At 30.7% G+C, this 17,173-nt stretch overlaps 1 protein-coding gene and 1 pseudogene across 1 annotated transcript; one reads left to right on the top strand and one right to left on the bottom strand.

Annotated features, from left to right (window-relative positions):
• Positions 1 to 7,061: 7,061 nt before the first annotated feature.
• On the top strand, positions 7,062 to 7,499 carry LOC149057162 (uncharacterized). The gene has a single exon (XM_089223330.1). It carries the CDS (start codon positions 7,062 to 7,064, stop codon positions 7,497 to 7,499), a length of 438 nt encoding a protein of 145 aa, XP_089079456.1.
• A 2,594-nt stretch (positions 7,500 to 10,093) lies between these two features.
• Positions 10,094 to 10,735, bottom strand: LOC149057163 (uncharacterized; annotated as a pseudogene).
• Between the last annotated feature and the right edge of the window lie 6,438 nt (positions 10,736 to 17,173).

The following is a 17,173-nucleotide window of genomic DNA, read 5'->3' on the forward strand; positions in this document are numbered from 1 at the left end:
AAACTTCAGAAACATTTCCACACCCGCCGCTGCAGTGATCGTGAGTTCTAGTTAAGTCGTACATCGCTTTTCTATGCCTCTAAACGGACATAATTTATATAATAAACTAGCTGATCCCCATGCACTTCGTTGCCCGTTAAAAATACCGATTCTATATGATTAAAATGTTTTGTCTAATTCGTCGTTTATACCCGGCTAGTCATGATCAAAACTTCTCATGAAAAAATTCCTTTGGATTTACAATATCTTAATCTCCATAAAAGGTTTTTAACACAGTCATTTAAAATATAGGACTAAAAGTGTATTCAATCATAATATTTTATCGCAGTTTTAGCTTTGTAAAATGTAAAGGTCACGCGATTTTTAAAATTGGGACCTTATAACAAATTGCTAATTTTGTATTCTTCCATACTAAATTGTATAACCAATAGCAAGCCTATAATAAACAAAAATATATTTATTTTTATTATTATTATTATTCTATTATTTTATTATTATTAATATTCTATAAAAAAATCTCAAATTCGCAATAAAAAAATTAAGAGCTACTTATCAAGATAAAATATATCCTATAAATTCGTGGGACAGTGTAACTTTCTGATACAATAAAAAATTTTAAATTGGTTAAGTAGTTCCAGAGGTTAAACCAAACAAACGGACAAATGTTCTTCTTTTTATTATATAACATTTTAATCCGTGTATAGTGGTAGAATTTTGAAAAATTATTTTTTAGTGGGTCCCCAAGTCATAAAACAAAACTATTGTCCAAATTCCATACTCATAGCTTTAGCAGTTCCGGCTAAGCGATGTAGAATCACCCAGGACAAGTTATTTCACCTAATATACCTACATAGATTATTATCATGATAAAGCTAATATAATATAATATGACGTATATTCAAAATGACGTTATTAAAATTTGCGATACTATGACGGCTAATATAAATGTATTCAATATTAAACTACCAAAAGGATTTATGGTATTTGATTTGTTTTCGTTTCTCGGGCCCGTATAAGAAGATCAAAACGTCAAGATATTATGTCGGATAAAAAATATGTTTTATTCGTCAACAAGGATTTTTTGTTTGGAAATCCAGCAGCTGTTCATAATTAATTAGTCTTCCTCTCTGTATACCGTATCGGGTCAATAATAATAATAATAACAACAACAACAGAATAGTATTATACGCGGTCGCGTAACACACACATATATCAATTTAAAGCCTGTCGATGTCGGTGCCGTTTGAGACCGCACGGGACATGGCGTATTGTATTGCATAGAATAATATGATATATTTACGATTTCGCACGCGCTCGAGTCCACCTACCACAACAACTGGGGACGATTCAAAGACGTACACAATAAGTCTTGATATTATAATAGTAATAATGATACAGTGTACAAATTCAAATTTCAATATAGAATGTCGTGTTGTTGTTATCTCTATATATAAAAACGAATTCGTATTTACCATGGTTATCGCATCACGCGTGAACGGCTGGACCGATTTCGTTGATTCTTTTTTTGTTGTGTTCGTATAATTATCAGAAGAAGGATCTTATGAAATAAAAAGTTAAGAAAGCGAGTGATTGAATGAAACTGAGGATCAACGCGAAACGCGGTGTATTATAGTTAAACGGATTCGAAATCAATATTGTGTTTAATCCCTATCGAATTGCATTTAATTATAACGTGGAAATCAATTATAGTTCACAGCACATAGTTGCTATTGGACCAAATGAACTTTTGTGTCAATATTTCAAGGCATTTAAGTTTAAAAATGAAGCATTTGGATTGTGTTGCTCTAGTGGTAAAGTCAAATTGATGTCATTAGTACTAACACCAGAGCCACTAGTTTCCGGAACAGGTCAGATTCTAAACATTTTTTGACTCATAATGATTCATAATATAGTTCCGAAACTAATAAAAACAAAAAGAATTAAAAGAATTATTATCCATACAGATTGATGGTTTGGGAAAATGAGAACAATCATATCTTAAAATATAATGTAATTTTGGTCTGGGGGGGGGGGGGCAAGGTGAGCATTTTTCAAACTGTAATATAAGAAAAAAGATTTTTAAAAAAAACTGTTCTAATAAAACTACAGTTGAACTGTAGATTTATAAAAAAAAAAAATTGCTTCATGCCATAGCCCCATAGTTCTACATCACATTTTTGCACCTTTTATATAATTAATGTGACATAATATTAAAATGACAAATGTTTAAAAAAAAAAATTTTAAGAACAAAAACCTACTAGACGACCTTTGACAACATAAACGCTAATATTATCATATCTTATTTAAATTAGGAACGGAAAATTGTCACAACTACACATTACAGGGCAGGTGTGTAAATCTTAATTTGTGTGTGTGTGTGGGGGGGGGGGGGGGTAAACATGATTGTGTGTTGCACACCTGCCCTGTAACGTGTCATAGGGAATAGTTTCCGTTTTTAATATACGTATTGAATCCCAGCAACTATGACCAATGGGCCAATAATATTTAATAGTACAAAGATACTTCAAAATGCGTATAAATGGATTATTACCCAAAACGTTTGACACATGCGTAGACATAATTCACGACTGGGTAATACATAATATATTATTACATACAGCTTACATAACTCTAAGTCATAAGAAAACGATATAATTTTATATAATATATTGTTTTGTTTTTCGTGAGCATTTTTCGAATGACAACGAAATACATTTTTAATTTAATAATTCAAAGTTTGATATTTGAATGAGAATTCCATTAAAATTCATATTATTTTACTACTGTCGTTCAAAAAAGTAAAACTTAAAAATTATAACGGAGAAAATATTAAAAAAGAAAATAAAGAAAAAATACAAAAAAAAAGTTTCGAAAAATGCTAAAAGTTTTCGAGAAAATCATGGTAATTTATATTGGAAATTATGCTAGACCACGTGGAATCTTTTTGATGTGTTTTGGTTTACTGGGCTGTCCTTCTGTATTATAGTTGCATTTCATATAGTAAATAATAAGGGAACTAACGTCGTTATGTGATATTAATATACTTACGTTATTGTTTCACCCAATCAGAATTGTTTTATTTTTACATTTTGTGGCAATTAAAAACAATATATTGGACATAACGTAAAATATAACGTATTACAAAGTGATAACTACGTACCTATAACGAATGACACGCTCTACGCAAACAGATTAAAGTTAAGCGCATTAATAGTATTATACAACCAGCGGTGATATACATACGCTTATATAGTAAGTACCGCAGTATAAGATTTTCTATACATACAGAATGTTAAAGAAATGCCTGACAAATAAAAATAAAAATTGATAAAATTAAAAGCTAGAAAAAAAATTATAAAAATTCTATAGACAGTGGATAATTTAACGTAATTTACTTCAAAATTAGAACAAAAGTAATTTCCTTTGACATGTTATTCTATTGCATCATACCATAATATAGAGTAATATTGCAACTCTAGATGTTGTATACCGGCTACCTATGCCATGAATTTATATAACCGCGCTCGATACCCATCACGTAATATACACATCACGAAGTACCTACTATACAAACTCAACTTTGTTTTTTTTTCTACCAGAAAAAAAACTAGGACCTGGTGGGAACTGTTTAGCACAGTGTCCACAAAGGCGTCTTCTTAATCCTCGCATCACACTCTCGACGATGGTCCATAACGATGAGCATTTGTTGCGCACACACACACACACACACACACACACACACACACACACACACACACACACACACACACACACACACACACACACACACACACACACACACACACACACACACACACACACACACACACACACACACACACACACACACACACACACACACACACACACACACACACACACAAACTTACTTATATAAGTAAGGCATTTATGGATTAACCCTTGAATTATCATAATATATAGATTTCGACACATGCTTCGATCAATGCTTATAGAAGCGTAGGGTGTACCTATATATAAGTATATAATTTTCATTAGGAGGTAAATCCGTTTGTAAATTATAAATTATAATTATAATAATAATACCCTGCTACGTAGAATGAACGTTTTTATTTACTAAGCAATAACTTAAGCATATAGTAATGATATTAAAAACGTTTTATTAGTTTCTCATCATAATTTCTCTTTTCCGCACATTTTCACTAGATTAATGACATCAAAACGAACATCTAATACGTCGCCTGAAATATTATTATTCTAATTAATTTTTAATTTTTAAAATAATATTGAAGAATTAGTTACAAATCTTTCTTTCCAAACTTATCGAGTACATAATGCAATATCAATGAGCCTAATAAATTGCAATGGAACTTTGTACTGCGAATGTTGCCCATACAAATTGGAATGCTTTTTTTGTAGATATTCGCACTTCCCAACCATTTATTTGTCTATATAAAAGTAAAATTCTCATAAATTATGTATAATATTGATCGATTATTATAGAATACTTACTAGTACACTCAATTTATCAGTGAATATAGATGTAGTTATGACTATGGGGTGCCAAAATAGAGCATAGATAAGTATCATAACCGTTGTCATAATATACAGCTATAAAAATATATATATGAAATTAAATTATAATAAACATATTTGAAAGAGTTAAATTTAAATTAAACTAGTATTTAATAAGTATAAATATTCATTTTTCGATCAAAATTACCTCTGCAAGAAATTGAATTATTCTATTTTTTGGTTTTGTATTGTACGGCCAAATATCACATTCGACTATAGATATTGCAGCTGCAGTCAAGAAAAGTACTGACGATTGGAAAAATTGACTATCAAATGGATAGATCTTCGGGCCAGTTTTGACCAATGGACAGGTTCGTATTTCTGATGAAAATATAATGTATATATATATAGTCAAGGCTATTAAACACAATTTTTGTGTAATTTTAAGCAATCCTTCATTTATGAAAATCGTCATTTTAGTAAATTAAAAGTATAATGTTTAGAACTGCTGATTATTTTGAAAATCAAATAATAAAAACTATATAATATTATGTAACACTAACTAAGTAAATATATATTACCATGGCAATTCATATATAAGTAAATTATAGAAGATTATATTTTAAATCATTTTGAAATTATTACTTTTTAAAATATTTTAATTTATTTTATAACAAAAAGTATCAACTTAAACAATATGTAATAGTATGTAATAGTACTATGTACTAGAACTATAATAGTTTTTAACGTTTAGTTAACATATAAAATTTAACCTAAAACTATATTCCATAATATATTTATTATTTACAAATAAATACTATTATAAAACCTGGAAAGTCACTATCCTGTATAATGTAATAAACTAATAAATTAATTAAAAATGGCCAAAATATTTTGAAAATGACGTATACTATGCTAATTAGATGCTAACATAAATATTAAATGGAATTTTATGCACCTACGCTTATTAGTCTTTGATTAAGTGCCTGAATGCACTTGGCCTGTTTTGTTGCTAAAAAAATACCTAGCAGGAAAAACTGTCACGCCTCGTAGAGTTTATTACTGTGTTATACACAATCATCTAAAATTTTAAAACTGTAAATCATGGCTTCAAGTTATTCATTTATTATTACATTTTTATATCATACTGAAATTTCCAAGATAACAAGGCGTTAATTAGTCATGGTAGAAACAATAGGTAATTAATTCGCAAATATTCAATATGTCCACATAAATGGTAACAATCGCCTGTGGCCTAGCTGTCGCCACAAAACACCATCACTGAGGCAATATGCCTATATTATGTTTCACTTTGACGTCCACTATAATTAAGAGATATTATTACGTTACTAACACTGATATTAGTGGATTAACACTAATCTCTAAAACAGTGTTTCACAACCTTTCTGATATGGTGACCCTCGTATTCGCTATTTGTTCAGTAAGTTACCCTCTACCCCCCCCCCTAATACATATAGTAATTTTTGTTGTAAGCAATTTCAATATTATAATATACAATGTTGAATAATAAATACTTGATTCAACTAAATGAAAAAAAAAAATTGTTCAGTTAAAACATTTCGGTGAAAAAATACAAACTGACATCATTAATAGAAAAAGTGGAAAAGTGGACACAACAGATTTAGAGTGAGTCACTTTAACTTAAATTAGGTTTGGTAAGGTTTATTTAATTTAAATCGAAAAAAAAATACTAATTTAAGCTTACCTATTTAATAAGTAAGTATTTCCTATGCTATTGAAGCGAATGGTCAATACCTAGATAAAAAAAATTCCGTAAACAGCTCAAAACGAGTCTAAATATTTTAAAAACTATATCAAGTATAATACAGATAATGATAAAATATACATAAATTCGTTTTTGAATTACAACAAAACAAGAAAATAGTTCTTTGAAAAATCGAATGAATATACAATGTAAAAATCTTAATTTCAAATACTAATAAAAATGTAATTTGACTTTTTATTAAATATATATATATATTTTTTTTAAGTATACAGTTTGTCAATAGTTTATTACATTCAATTTTAAAATCCTTGATTCTTATGGATTTCTAACTCAAAATATTTCGAACAATTTTGTAATTTTGATAAAATTTGTCAACATTTAAACTTCAAATATTCACAAAATTATTGTAGATTTACACTGCTTTTTTTTAAATTTCCACTAACAAAAAACAGTGGGGAAGTGGTAGCCTATCGTAATTTCCTCAAACATCTTATACCAACTATTTATTAAAAACAATTAGACTATTTTTAATAACTCCATCCATGGATTTCATTACAAGAAACTGTAAAATTTGCTGGCTATCGATGAATGATGTTGATGCATCACATTGTCAACAAATTTCTGTAAAATAACATCAATGACGAATGAATTAATTGACAAAATTTTCCCAAATCTACCACAAAATTACAGAAATCGTCAGTGACTTATAGTGCATGGGCTATATTAGCAGCCAAAAACTATGATGTAAATACAATCAACGTCACTATTCTTAACGAAATTTCAGACTACACGACAACGTACCAGCCTATCGATACTATAATGAATCAAGACGAAGTTGTCAGATATCCAACTGAATTCTTAAATTCATTTGTTTTGCCAAGCATGCCGTTGCAAGTTCTAACATTGAAATTTGGTGTGTCCATCATTGTTTTTCGAAACATCAATCCATCACGACTCTGCAACGGTACCAGGCTTTCAGTGAAAAAGTTGATGAACAACATCATCGAAGCTAAAATTTTTAACAGAATGTTTACAGGCGAAGATGTACTGTTGCCATGCATCCCAATTATTCCAACAGATATGCCTCTTGAATTCAAACGTTTGCAGATTCCGGTGCGACTCACCTTTGCTATGAAAATCAACAAAGCACAAGTAAAATCGCTACAACCTATAAGTGTGTGGACTGAATTTGGAAAATCCATGCTTCACACATGGACAGCTGTATGTGGCATGCTCACGCGTCGGAAAACCTTCTGATTTCTTTGTGTATGCACCAGAAGGAAGAACAAAAAATATTGTGTATCCAAAGCACATTAATAAATACAGTAAGGTCTCGATAATCTAAACACAGGCTAATCCGAAAGACGCGGTAATCTGAATGGGCTTGAGAATTATCTTATCGTCATAATATGTACATATTATGTATGTATTTATAAATATTATTTTCCGGTGATAAAATTTTTCAATTGTGTGGGACAAGGCATATAATACCAATTCATAATGGGAACCAGTGTACAAAAAAAAAAAAAAAAAAATCAATATTATAAATAGTAAAGCTCATAATTTATACCCATAATCATATTAATATTTTTATATTATATTCATTGTCTTTTGAAATTACGAGTTTTTACACAATTAATACAAATAAAAATAAAATTTCATATTTTAAATTACAATAAAATTGATGTTTTTTTAAGCCATATGTGATCCGAACAAATCGCTAATCCGATCGACCCTTTTCCCCAATCTCTTCGGATTATCGAGACCCTATACTGTATCATGCAATTGAATATTTAAATTGTCAGACTTTTCTCGTTAAAACGAATAAAATTATGATCATAATCATAAACTAAATTGAATATTGTTGTAAGATCATAACTTAGTATATTTTAACCGTTATCTATCTATATGTATAAAAATATACTGCTAGCATAATCATAGATAATGAATTCAACATTTAGTTAATTTGCTAATACGCGGTAAACCAACTATACGCCTGACCTTCGTACGCTCTAAGCTAGTGACTCTCTATAGAATAAATTCAGATTAGCGCTTGTAACTTATTTAGGTACAATGGTGTGCGTTTGTCTTTTTTACATCCGTTTTCTAAAATTGAAAATGAATTAATGACTATTAGGACTCACGACCTTAGCGCTATTCAGTTTAAAATAAACTTCATTGACTATAAGTGCCGGATCAGACTAGCGTTTTTTCGGCTGCCGATAAAAACGGCGCTACCGAACCGCAATCGGCTCGACCGTTCAGACTGAGCGTTTTATCGGCTGCCGATTTCCTTCAAACAAGATTAAAAAGCGCGGGAATCGTTGTTAATTTGTAATAGCAAAGCTAATTTTTGATTTCAATGAAATGTATATAATATTATTTATAATTATCATGAATTCATGAAAATCAAACTTGCCAACATGTTGTTCGACGGTTCAGTCTGTTCAGTCTGTCTGTGCAACAAACGTATTCACTTGTACTGAATCTTATACATACAAATTAAATCTTAAAAATAAAATAGTGTTTATATAATTTCCATTATTTGAGAAAGGCATTTTAAATCAGGTAAGTGTTTATAAATTGAAAATATAATTGTTTTAATTTACAAGTACAGTATATATAGTAATTGCAATTATAACTATACATAGAAATGAGCTCACTTTTGGAAATTATTTGTGCGGCCGAAGCTGCTGGTGAACTTCAAGAACCAGCACAGAAGCATAGAAGTATTGGGTCCATCCATTACACAGTAGTAAAGAATACGACATGAAATTTCAAATATTTTATGACAATTTAAAAAAATATCCTGACAAGTTTTTCGACTACTATCGCATGTCCATTCAATCGTTTGAAGAACTACTCGAAAAGGTCCGACTAAATTTGACAAAACAAATTTCGCACCTCCGAAATCCTTGAAGTCCAGAAGAACGGTTGACGGTGAATTTGAGGTAACATTTTTTAAAACAATTTTTAAATTTAGTTTTATTTTTATTTTTTTTATATAAAACGTAGGTATAATATGTGATGACTAAAACACATCACATTATTGCTTATTTAATATTAGCTGGTGCCTGGTACAATAAGTAACTGGAAAATTTTTTCTTTTGCTACAAAAAAACCTCTCTCTACATGTATGTTCGTAGCATTTTTTCTATAAAAAAAAAAATAAGTTTTTCAGAAACAAATGTTTTTTTTAAAAACACTCAGTTGTAAAATTAATACATCTTTGCTTCGCTCGGTGACGATATACACCCAAAACGATGTCATAATATTATGGATAGCGATACTTATTAGTTATTACTATAAAGTAGGTACTTAATATACTAAAAAAATTATTTGAAATAAAAGTTTATAATTAATTTTAAATATCATTACAAAGTTTAGAATATCTCCTTTTCTTCAAATCACAATATCATTAAATTTGTAAAATAATAACAAAAACATAATACAAAAAATAATAAAGGAAAACATTATTGCATAAAGCTTAACTTTCAATATGCAAAAAATTAATAATAAAAAAAATAAAATCATGTATATTTTATAACCTACCTGGTTGTGTTTTATACCTTATAATTATTATTTATTATAAATAGTCAATCAAAATAAATTTTATTGTTTCTGGTTTGATGGTAATGGTTGTGACGTGGGTGTAAGTGTGGTTGGAATGCTGGATATGAATATGGGTAAATCTGAGCATTTGAATAAGAACTGGAATTATAATGTATATTAGACGATGGATTTTGGTTCATTGTATTATAATTATTAAGATGTATAGGAGCAGTTGGAACGGGATACTGATGTTGTGGTTCATGGAGTATATTTTGCTGTACAGGTGGATATGGGATATTTTAAAATATTTTTAAATATTGAAGGCTGTTTAGGTGAAATTCTAATTTTTGCTCGTCGTTTAATAATTTTAAGTAAGGAAGAAACGACATTACAATACTCATGTCTGGACTTGATGTCATTTCTTGATTTTTTTTTTAGTTGATCAAGTAAATTACTTTGAAATGGAGTAATTTGATTTTTTTTGGTGTATTATTATAGTTAATAAGGTTAGATGAAACGTTCGCTGGTTTCTCGGAGGAATCATCATCTAGATCGCTTAAACAGTGCAGACGTCCTGTATCGTCTTCTACATTGTCAAAATTATCGGTCATTCTAAAAATTAAATATAAATTTATGTTTAAAATGATTTATTAAATTAATATTGTTTGATTTTCATAATTAAGATAGAGACATAAACATTGCCAAAAAATTAAAAAAATATTTTTAAAATATCATTCTTATATAATATATGAGTAGCACCTATACTCTATTTAATTTCTAATTATTATAAGTAAGCAATTATAATAACAAAATAAAAGTAATTAATTCACTTACTTTCTTTTTTTAGTAGTTGTATTTAAAAATGACATGATTTGTGCGTATGCGTACGGTTTTTTTTGTGTTGCTTCTGATCCGCTTCTAATACTTTTTTCTTCAGACATATATTTTAAATATGCATCACGAACATGTTTCCATTTTTTATTCTTTAACTCTTTTACTAAATTAAAAATAATATTCAGTAATAATTGTGATTTAAATTTTATATTACGTATTAAAGCTATCATGAGTTATAATGTAATTTTTAGATTCTGATTTTAATACCAAAATTAAAAAAGTCTTTTAACGAAAATGTCAATCTAAATAACTGGTGAAATTTTCAAGTATCTACCACTTATACTTTTTGAATAATAACAAATATTTAAAATCGTTTGAGGATAAATCGTTATCGTTACGCTATTTCGAAAAAAAAAACCAATTTATTTACTCAACTCTGTATAAATGACGAACAAGTTTTCTGTTGAAAATATACATTTTAACGATTTTTTAGTCGTTAAAATTTGATTTACACACACCAAACAATACGAAAAAATAAGAAACTAAAATTGATTGTGTATACAAAAATTATCTTTTATTAATTTAACAAATTCATAATCAATTACAAAATTCAAATATGACAACAATTGAACGAATATTTATAAAATATGTATAAATTTGAATAGATACATGTCTCAAATCAAAAAAAATGAACATACAATTAATATTTTATTACTGGAAAAAAGTAGAGCAAAATTATTGCTATAATCATTGGGAAAAACAATTTTGAAGATAAATGTATATTTTTTTTATGAATTAGCACAAAATGGCTAAATTATTAGATTTTTACAAATAAAAGATTTTCAAAGTTGAAAAAGGGGTTGGGGGAATAAACAATAGCACAAAATGACTATGATTTAAATTCTGCGAGTATAAGAATTAACCAAAGGGAGGGGGGGAGACAAACAACAAAGAAAAAGGAAATATAAAACAAAAATATATACACAAAAAAATTTATAAAATTAAATAAAAAAAAAAATACGTCAGTCAGGAGACACAAAAACAAGGAGGAGAGGATACGGGATGGCGATTGGGTGCGGATTTGTAACAGTTTTGGCCACTGGTCACCTCCACAACATTTCACGACCGTTCCCACGGGTAGACGAGTGTCACGGGCGCGTTTGCTCGGACGCGTGACGACCTTGCCCAGCCGGCGAGGCCAGACCGAGACGGCCGCGGGAGCGATGGTCGACGGCGACAAGCAACGGCGGCTAGTGCGCGATGTTAGCGCTTTGATGGTTGACGGCGAGACGATTCTAGCGACAGACTTGCGGCGGATACCGTTGGAAACGAAGCGAGAGAATCGAGATTTGGCGCATGCGGAGTGTACGGTGATCGCTATGCGGACAAGCGACCCGGCCGATGTGGGTTTACCGCGGGACGAAAAGGCGAGAGCCATCGGACCGCCGCACGAGCGACGTGCCGCGATCCTTGACAATCGGTAATTTTCGTCCCTTCAGCCGCGTCTTTGTCCTGCAATGACCGTCACCACGAAGTCGCACGCCACCGGACCCTGAAACGTTCATAGTTTCCACGGGTCCGGTGCCGCTGACGTCCGTGTTCCTAGCGCATAAATCTCTATACCACTTACCCCGTGCCAAAGTGTCCGCCACTGCCATCGTAACGAGTCGCCATCGCCGTCGTCATCATCGTAGGTACGGTCGGGGCGGAATCGTTGCCCTCGCCGTTGCCTCAACTAACCACCGTGCCGTCGACATCGTCGTCCGCCGATCCACGCGACCGTAACTGCCGGGCGCTCGCCGAGCCGCCAGAGGGTCTCGCGCGTCAACGACGACCGAGCGCGCTACGCTCGTGAACCCGTCGCTACGTGGGTGGTCGGGAAACGCGTTAGGGTGACTTACCGCCGTGCACCTTCCGTGCTCTTTCCCGTATCCTCCCCTCCTATTCGTCGCCGTCTTCCTGACGACATCTTCGGCCCTTAGGGGACCGCCAGACTAACGTGGGTCGCGGACGGTTTCTCTTCGCCAGCAACATAGACGTCGGAAAATCCGCCTGACGCCTTTCCAGCACGAGGTCTTGTACCTTCGTGGCTGGTCGGATTTTCCGGTTGTTGCTGGCGGGTCCAGCCTACCTACGACCTCACCGCTGTCTGGCTCTTCAATGCCCTGAGCCGGCTCAATTTCGTTCTCAGCTTCACACGTCTTCTTCACCGTATCGTCGAGTGGGCCGTCCTCGGTAATCGGAGTGGGTTCGACAGGCCCCAACTCCAAGGACGGCGCGTCGCCACTCGACAATATTGCACTTCTGCCGACCTGGTCATTGGTGTCATTAGTAAATTCTGCGTCGTGCGTTACGTCTTTGAGGACCACAGTGGACTCCACGGGTTCCGACTCTTGCAACAGCTCGACAAGTTTCGATATGGTGTCTTGGTCGATAGAATTCAGGAAAGTAAGGAGCCAGGTGTGCATGTTGTAGTTATCGTCATACAATCCGTCCATGAAGCCCACAACTATTTCATGCAGGATATGGACTAGTTCGACTTGGATTTCGTGTGTGTTACGGTAATGAGTATCCATTTTTTAAATGTGCGTATGTAGTCGCTGGTCGAATTGAGAATTGCAAATGAACTAAAAACGTCCCTTTCAACACAGAGACCGATAAATTTAAAAATCTCCTAGACGAAAACGTTTGTTACTAGCCAGCGAGTACGATAGGTAATCGTTCTTATCGGCCAGCAACATTAGAATTCCGAGCGCGTTATTTTCCTAAACTTTCTGCAATATTAGCGATTTAAATACCTTAAAGGTAACTTATACTATTATATAGGCTTAGCTATGAAAACCAAAATACAGAAAAAAATGTATAATATTTATGAAAAGAATAAATTAATAATCACAATAAGTATTACCATTATAATCAGTGGCGTATTTTGTATGTTTTTTGGGGGGGTGTCCAGATAATATCGGTATATACCTACTTATTTGTTAATTGGTTGTAATATTTCTCTGTTTTACATTTACTATCATCAAGTTCATAATATACTCATCAAATATTGTAATGAAACATTTTTTATTTATTTAATTAAAAGTAGTAATTTTTATGTAATTTAAATCATACATGTATAAAATACCTACTGTAAACATAGTTTTAAAATTTAAAAATAAAAATAAAAGCAAATAATAATAATTTTTTAAATAGAAAATAGAAAATAATAAATACACTTAAAATTATTATACAAAGTAATTTAAATAATAAATTCAAGACGCCTTTTTTTAAGCTCAATTCCTTCAAAACATCATCAGTAGTAATTTGTTCATTTCTGTGAATCGATAACATAGCCAAACCATTTAATCTCTTCTATAATAAGTAACACAGGCAAATGAAGGCACGGAGCTGTAAGATAAAAATATAAATTGCATGTATACTGTAATAGGATAATAATAACATAATATTATTTAAACATATTAATATACATTAGTACCTATATAGTTATCTTCATCGGTCACAATAATTTAATAATTATTACTATATATTTTGTTTGTTACATTCGATACCAGTGGTGCTATAAGAATAACAGTTTTATAAATAATTAAAAATATAATAGGATAATAGGTACATTATTTAAAACTAAATTTATTTTCTTTCCTAATTAGTTTAGGACTTAATATAACATTAAAATAGTTCAAAACGAACCACATATTTTTGTTTGTCAAATTCCCTTTAAAATTTATCAAAATTAAAGATTAATTTTTTTTTTGGTTTGGGGGGTGTCCAGACACCGTGGACACCCCCCAAACCAAAAAAAAAAATACGCCACTGATTATAATGTTATGTTATAATTTAATATAATTTAATAATTTAAATAATATTGCTAGTGCGTATATGTGTATATTACCTATTTAGATTTATGATATTACCTTGACTCTAAACATACGATGACTAGAAGGGACGAGTTTATATTTGTCCACATCTGTATAGCAAGTCTAGCAACACACACGTGACCAAGTAATATTCTCATTATGTCTTCATGGGACACATATAATAACGGCCAAGCACATATTTCACAGTCATTCATTACTGTTTAAGTTTTAAAATAATTGTCCATTGTAAACTTTAATATAACTATTAAATATACAATTGTTGAATTGTGTCATATTTTTTGATTATTATACACTTTTTTTGTGTTATTAATGAAATGTTGATTGATATTAATTTGTCTGTTGTAAAAATAAATTGATTTTTGGTTTTTATTTTAAGAACAACTCTTGTTGAATTATTTCTGTTACCTATTTTTTACAAATAGCAAGAATAGTTCAATAATTTCGTGTGAGATTTACAATTATTCATATTTCAATATCATATATTTGATATTAGGTAGTATAGGTACACCAATAGAAAAAATGTATTTTAGGTTTAACTATAATTTTTTTTCTTCATATATTATATAATATTTTCTGTTGTGCGAAGACTTAGGTTAGGTTAGGTTTAATAATTAACGAGTTATATAATTTCTTGGATACAGACTAAAAATTGTTTTCTGCGCTATACCTATACAGTGTGATCACGATAAGTGGAAACACTCAATAACTATGTGCAGGCTTCATATATTTCAATTCTGCTTTTTCGGCTAACTAATAAACATTATTATACACATTTTCAAATAATTAGACTATTTTTTTGACACTTAACTTTGCGCATGCGCACAATAACTTTTTTTTTTTAAACGGCATGATCCATTTTTGACCACAAATTATTTTTTTTGGTATTTTTTTATGAATTTTAGTGGTTGAATTTCTTTTCTAAGTCAAAAAATGACCGAGTTACAGCAATTTGATTTTACGTTATTTGCACGGGTATAACAGATTATAAAATACTTAGTTAATAATAAAAAAATAAAAATAACTAATCCAAATTATGAAATACCTGTTTACCTATTGTAATAACGTAAAATCAATTTTCTGTAACTCGGTCATTTTTTGACTTAGAAAAGAAATTCAACCACTAAAATTCATAAAAAAATACCAAAAAAAATAATTTGTGGTCAAAAATGGATCATGCCATTTAAAAAAAAAAAGTTATTGTGCGCATGCGCAAAGTTAAGTGTCAAAAAAATAGTCTAATTATTTGAAAATGTGTATAATAATGTTTATTAGTTAGCCGAAAAAGCAGAATTGAAATATATGAAGCCTGCACATAGTTATTGAGTGTTTCCACTTATCGTGATCACACTGTATAGGTATAGCGCAGAAAACAATTTTTAGTCTGTATCCAAGAAATTATATAACTCGTTAATTATGAAATACCTGTTTACCTATTGTAATAACGTAAAATCAATTTGCTGTAACTCGGTCATTTTTTGACTTAGAAAAGAAATTCAACCACTAAAATTCATAAAATATACCAAAAAAAATAATTTGTGGTCAAAAATGGATCATGCCATTTAAAAAAAAAAAGTTATTGTGCGCATGCGCAAAGTTAAGTGTCAAAAAAATAGTCTAATTATTTGAAAATGTGTATAATAATGTTTATTAGTTAGCCGAAAAAGCAGAATTGAAATATATGTAGCCTGCACATAGTTATTGAGTGTTTCCACTTATCGTGATCACACTGTATACGTGTATGTTGTATCTAATTAGTAGTTTTATTCTTTTATTACGATTTAACCTTTTTATCACCAGTTAGTTTCAATTACTTACCATGTATCCGGAGTCTAGTTTACATTGCAGCTCATTTCAAAATTTAACACACACTTTCATCATTATTAAATAATAATTTAAATCAAATATGTGTGATTTTTTAGGTGGTGTATGTACTTACTCTAATTTATGGTAGTATCTGTAGTGTAGGTACAGTGACGACGTGATAACGTACTAGCAGTAAGTTGTTGCTGGTGGTGGTAGTACAATAACAACAAAAACAGTTACCCACATCATGATTATGTAAAATAATGTATTACGATAATTTTATAAGCTTAAAAATCATGTTTTGGTTCAGATCCATACTCACGTCACACACCGACTATATGATAATATGATAAAAATAAATGAATAATTTTTTTTAAAATTTTAACAGGAAATATACAATCTGTGCCCTTGAGCACAATAAGAATATGTGATATAATATTTATTTATTTTTTACATGAAATTGTGATGGAAGAAGCCATCCAGTGAAAGCACTAACTATTTGTTAATTAATAATTTTTATTTTATTTTTATTTCATATAAAATAAATGAATAATAAATTTATTTAGTCATGATAATATTACCTATCAATAAAATGATTTTGAATAATGATTCCCGCCACAACACGTCGTCGTCACACCCTACCGAAAGACTATCAAAATGTTACTATCACAACCATAGACATATAATAAAATTATAATTATAACATACAATATAATGCTATTATAATATGTCATGATCACAACGTAACGATTTGGTTTATGTAAAAGTCAGTTTCTGCTAAATACGTCTTCCTTTCAATCTCTTGTTGTGTTTGGTTAGTTGGGTCAGGTTACCACACGGTTAACTATATTACCGGTGCAG

This window comes from Diuraphis noxia, unplaced genomic scaffold (assembly GCF_037042655.1).
Source record: "Diuraphis noxia isolate RWA-SAM2 unplaced genomic scaffold, SU_Dnox_SAM2 contig0003, whole genome shotgun sequence".
Taxonomy (NCBI): domain Eukaryota; kingdom Metazoa; phylum Arthropoda; class Insecta; order Hemiptera; family Aphididae; genus Diuraphis; species Diuraphis noxia.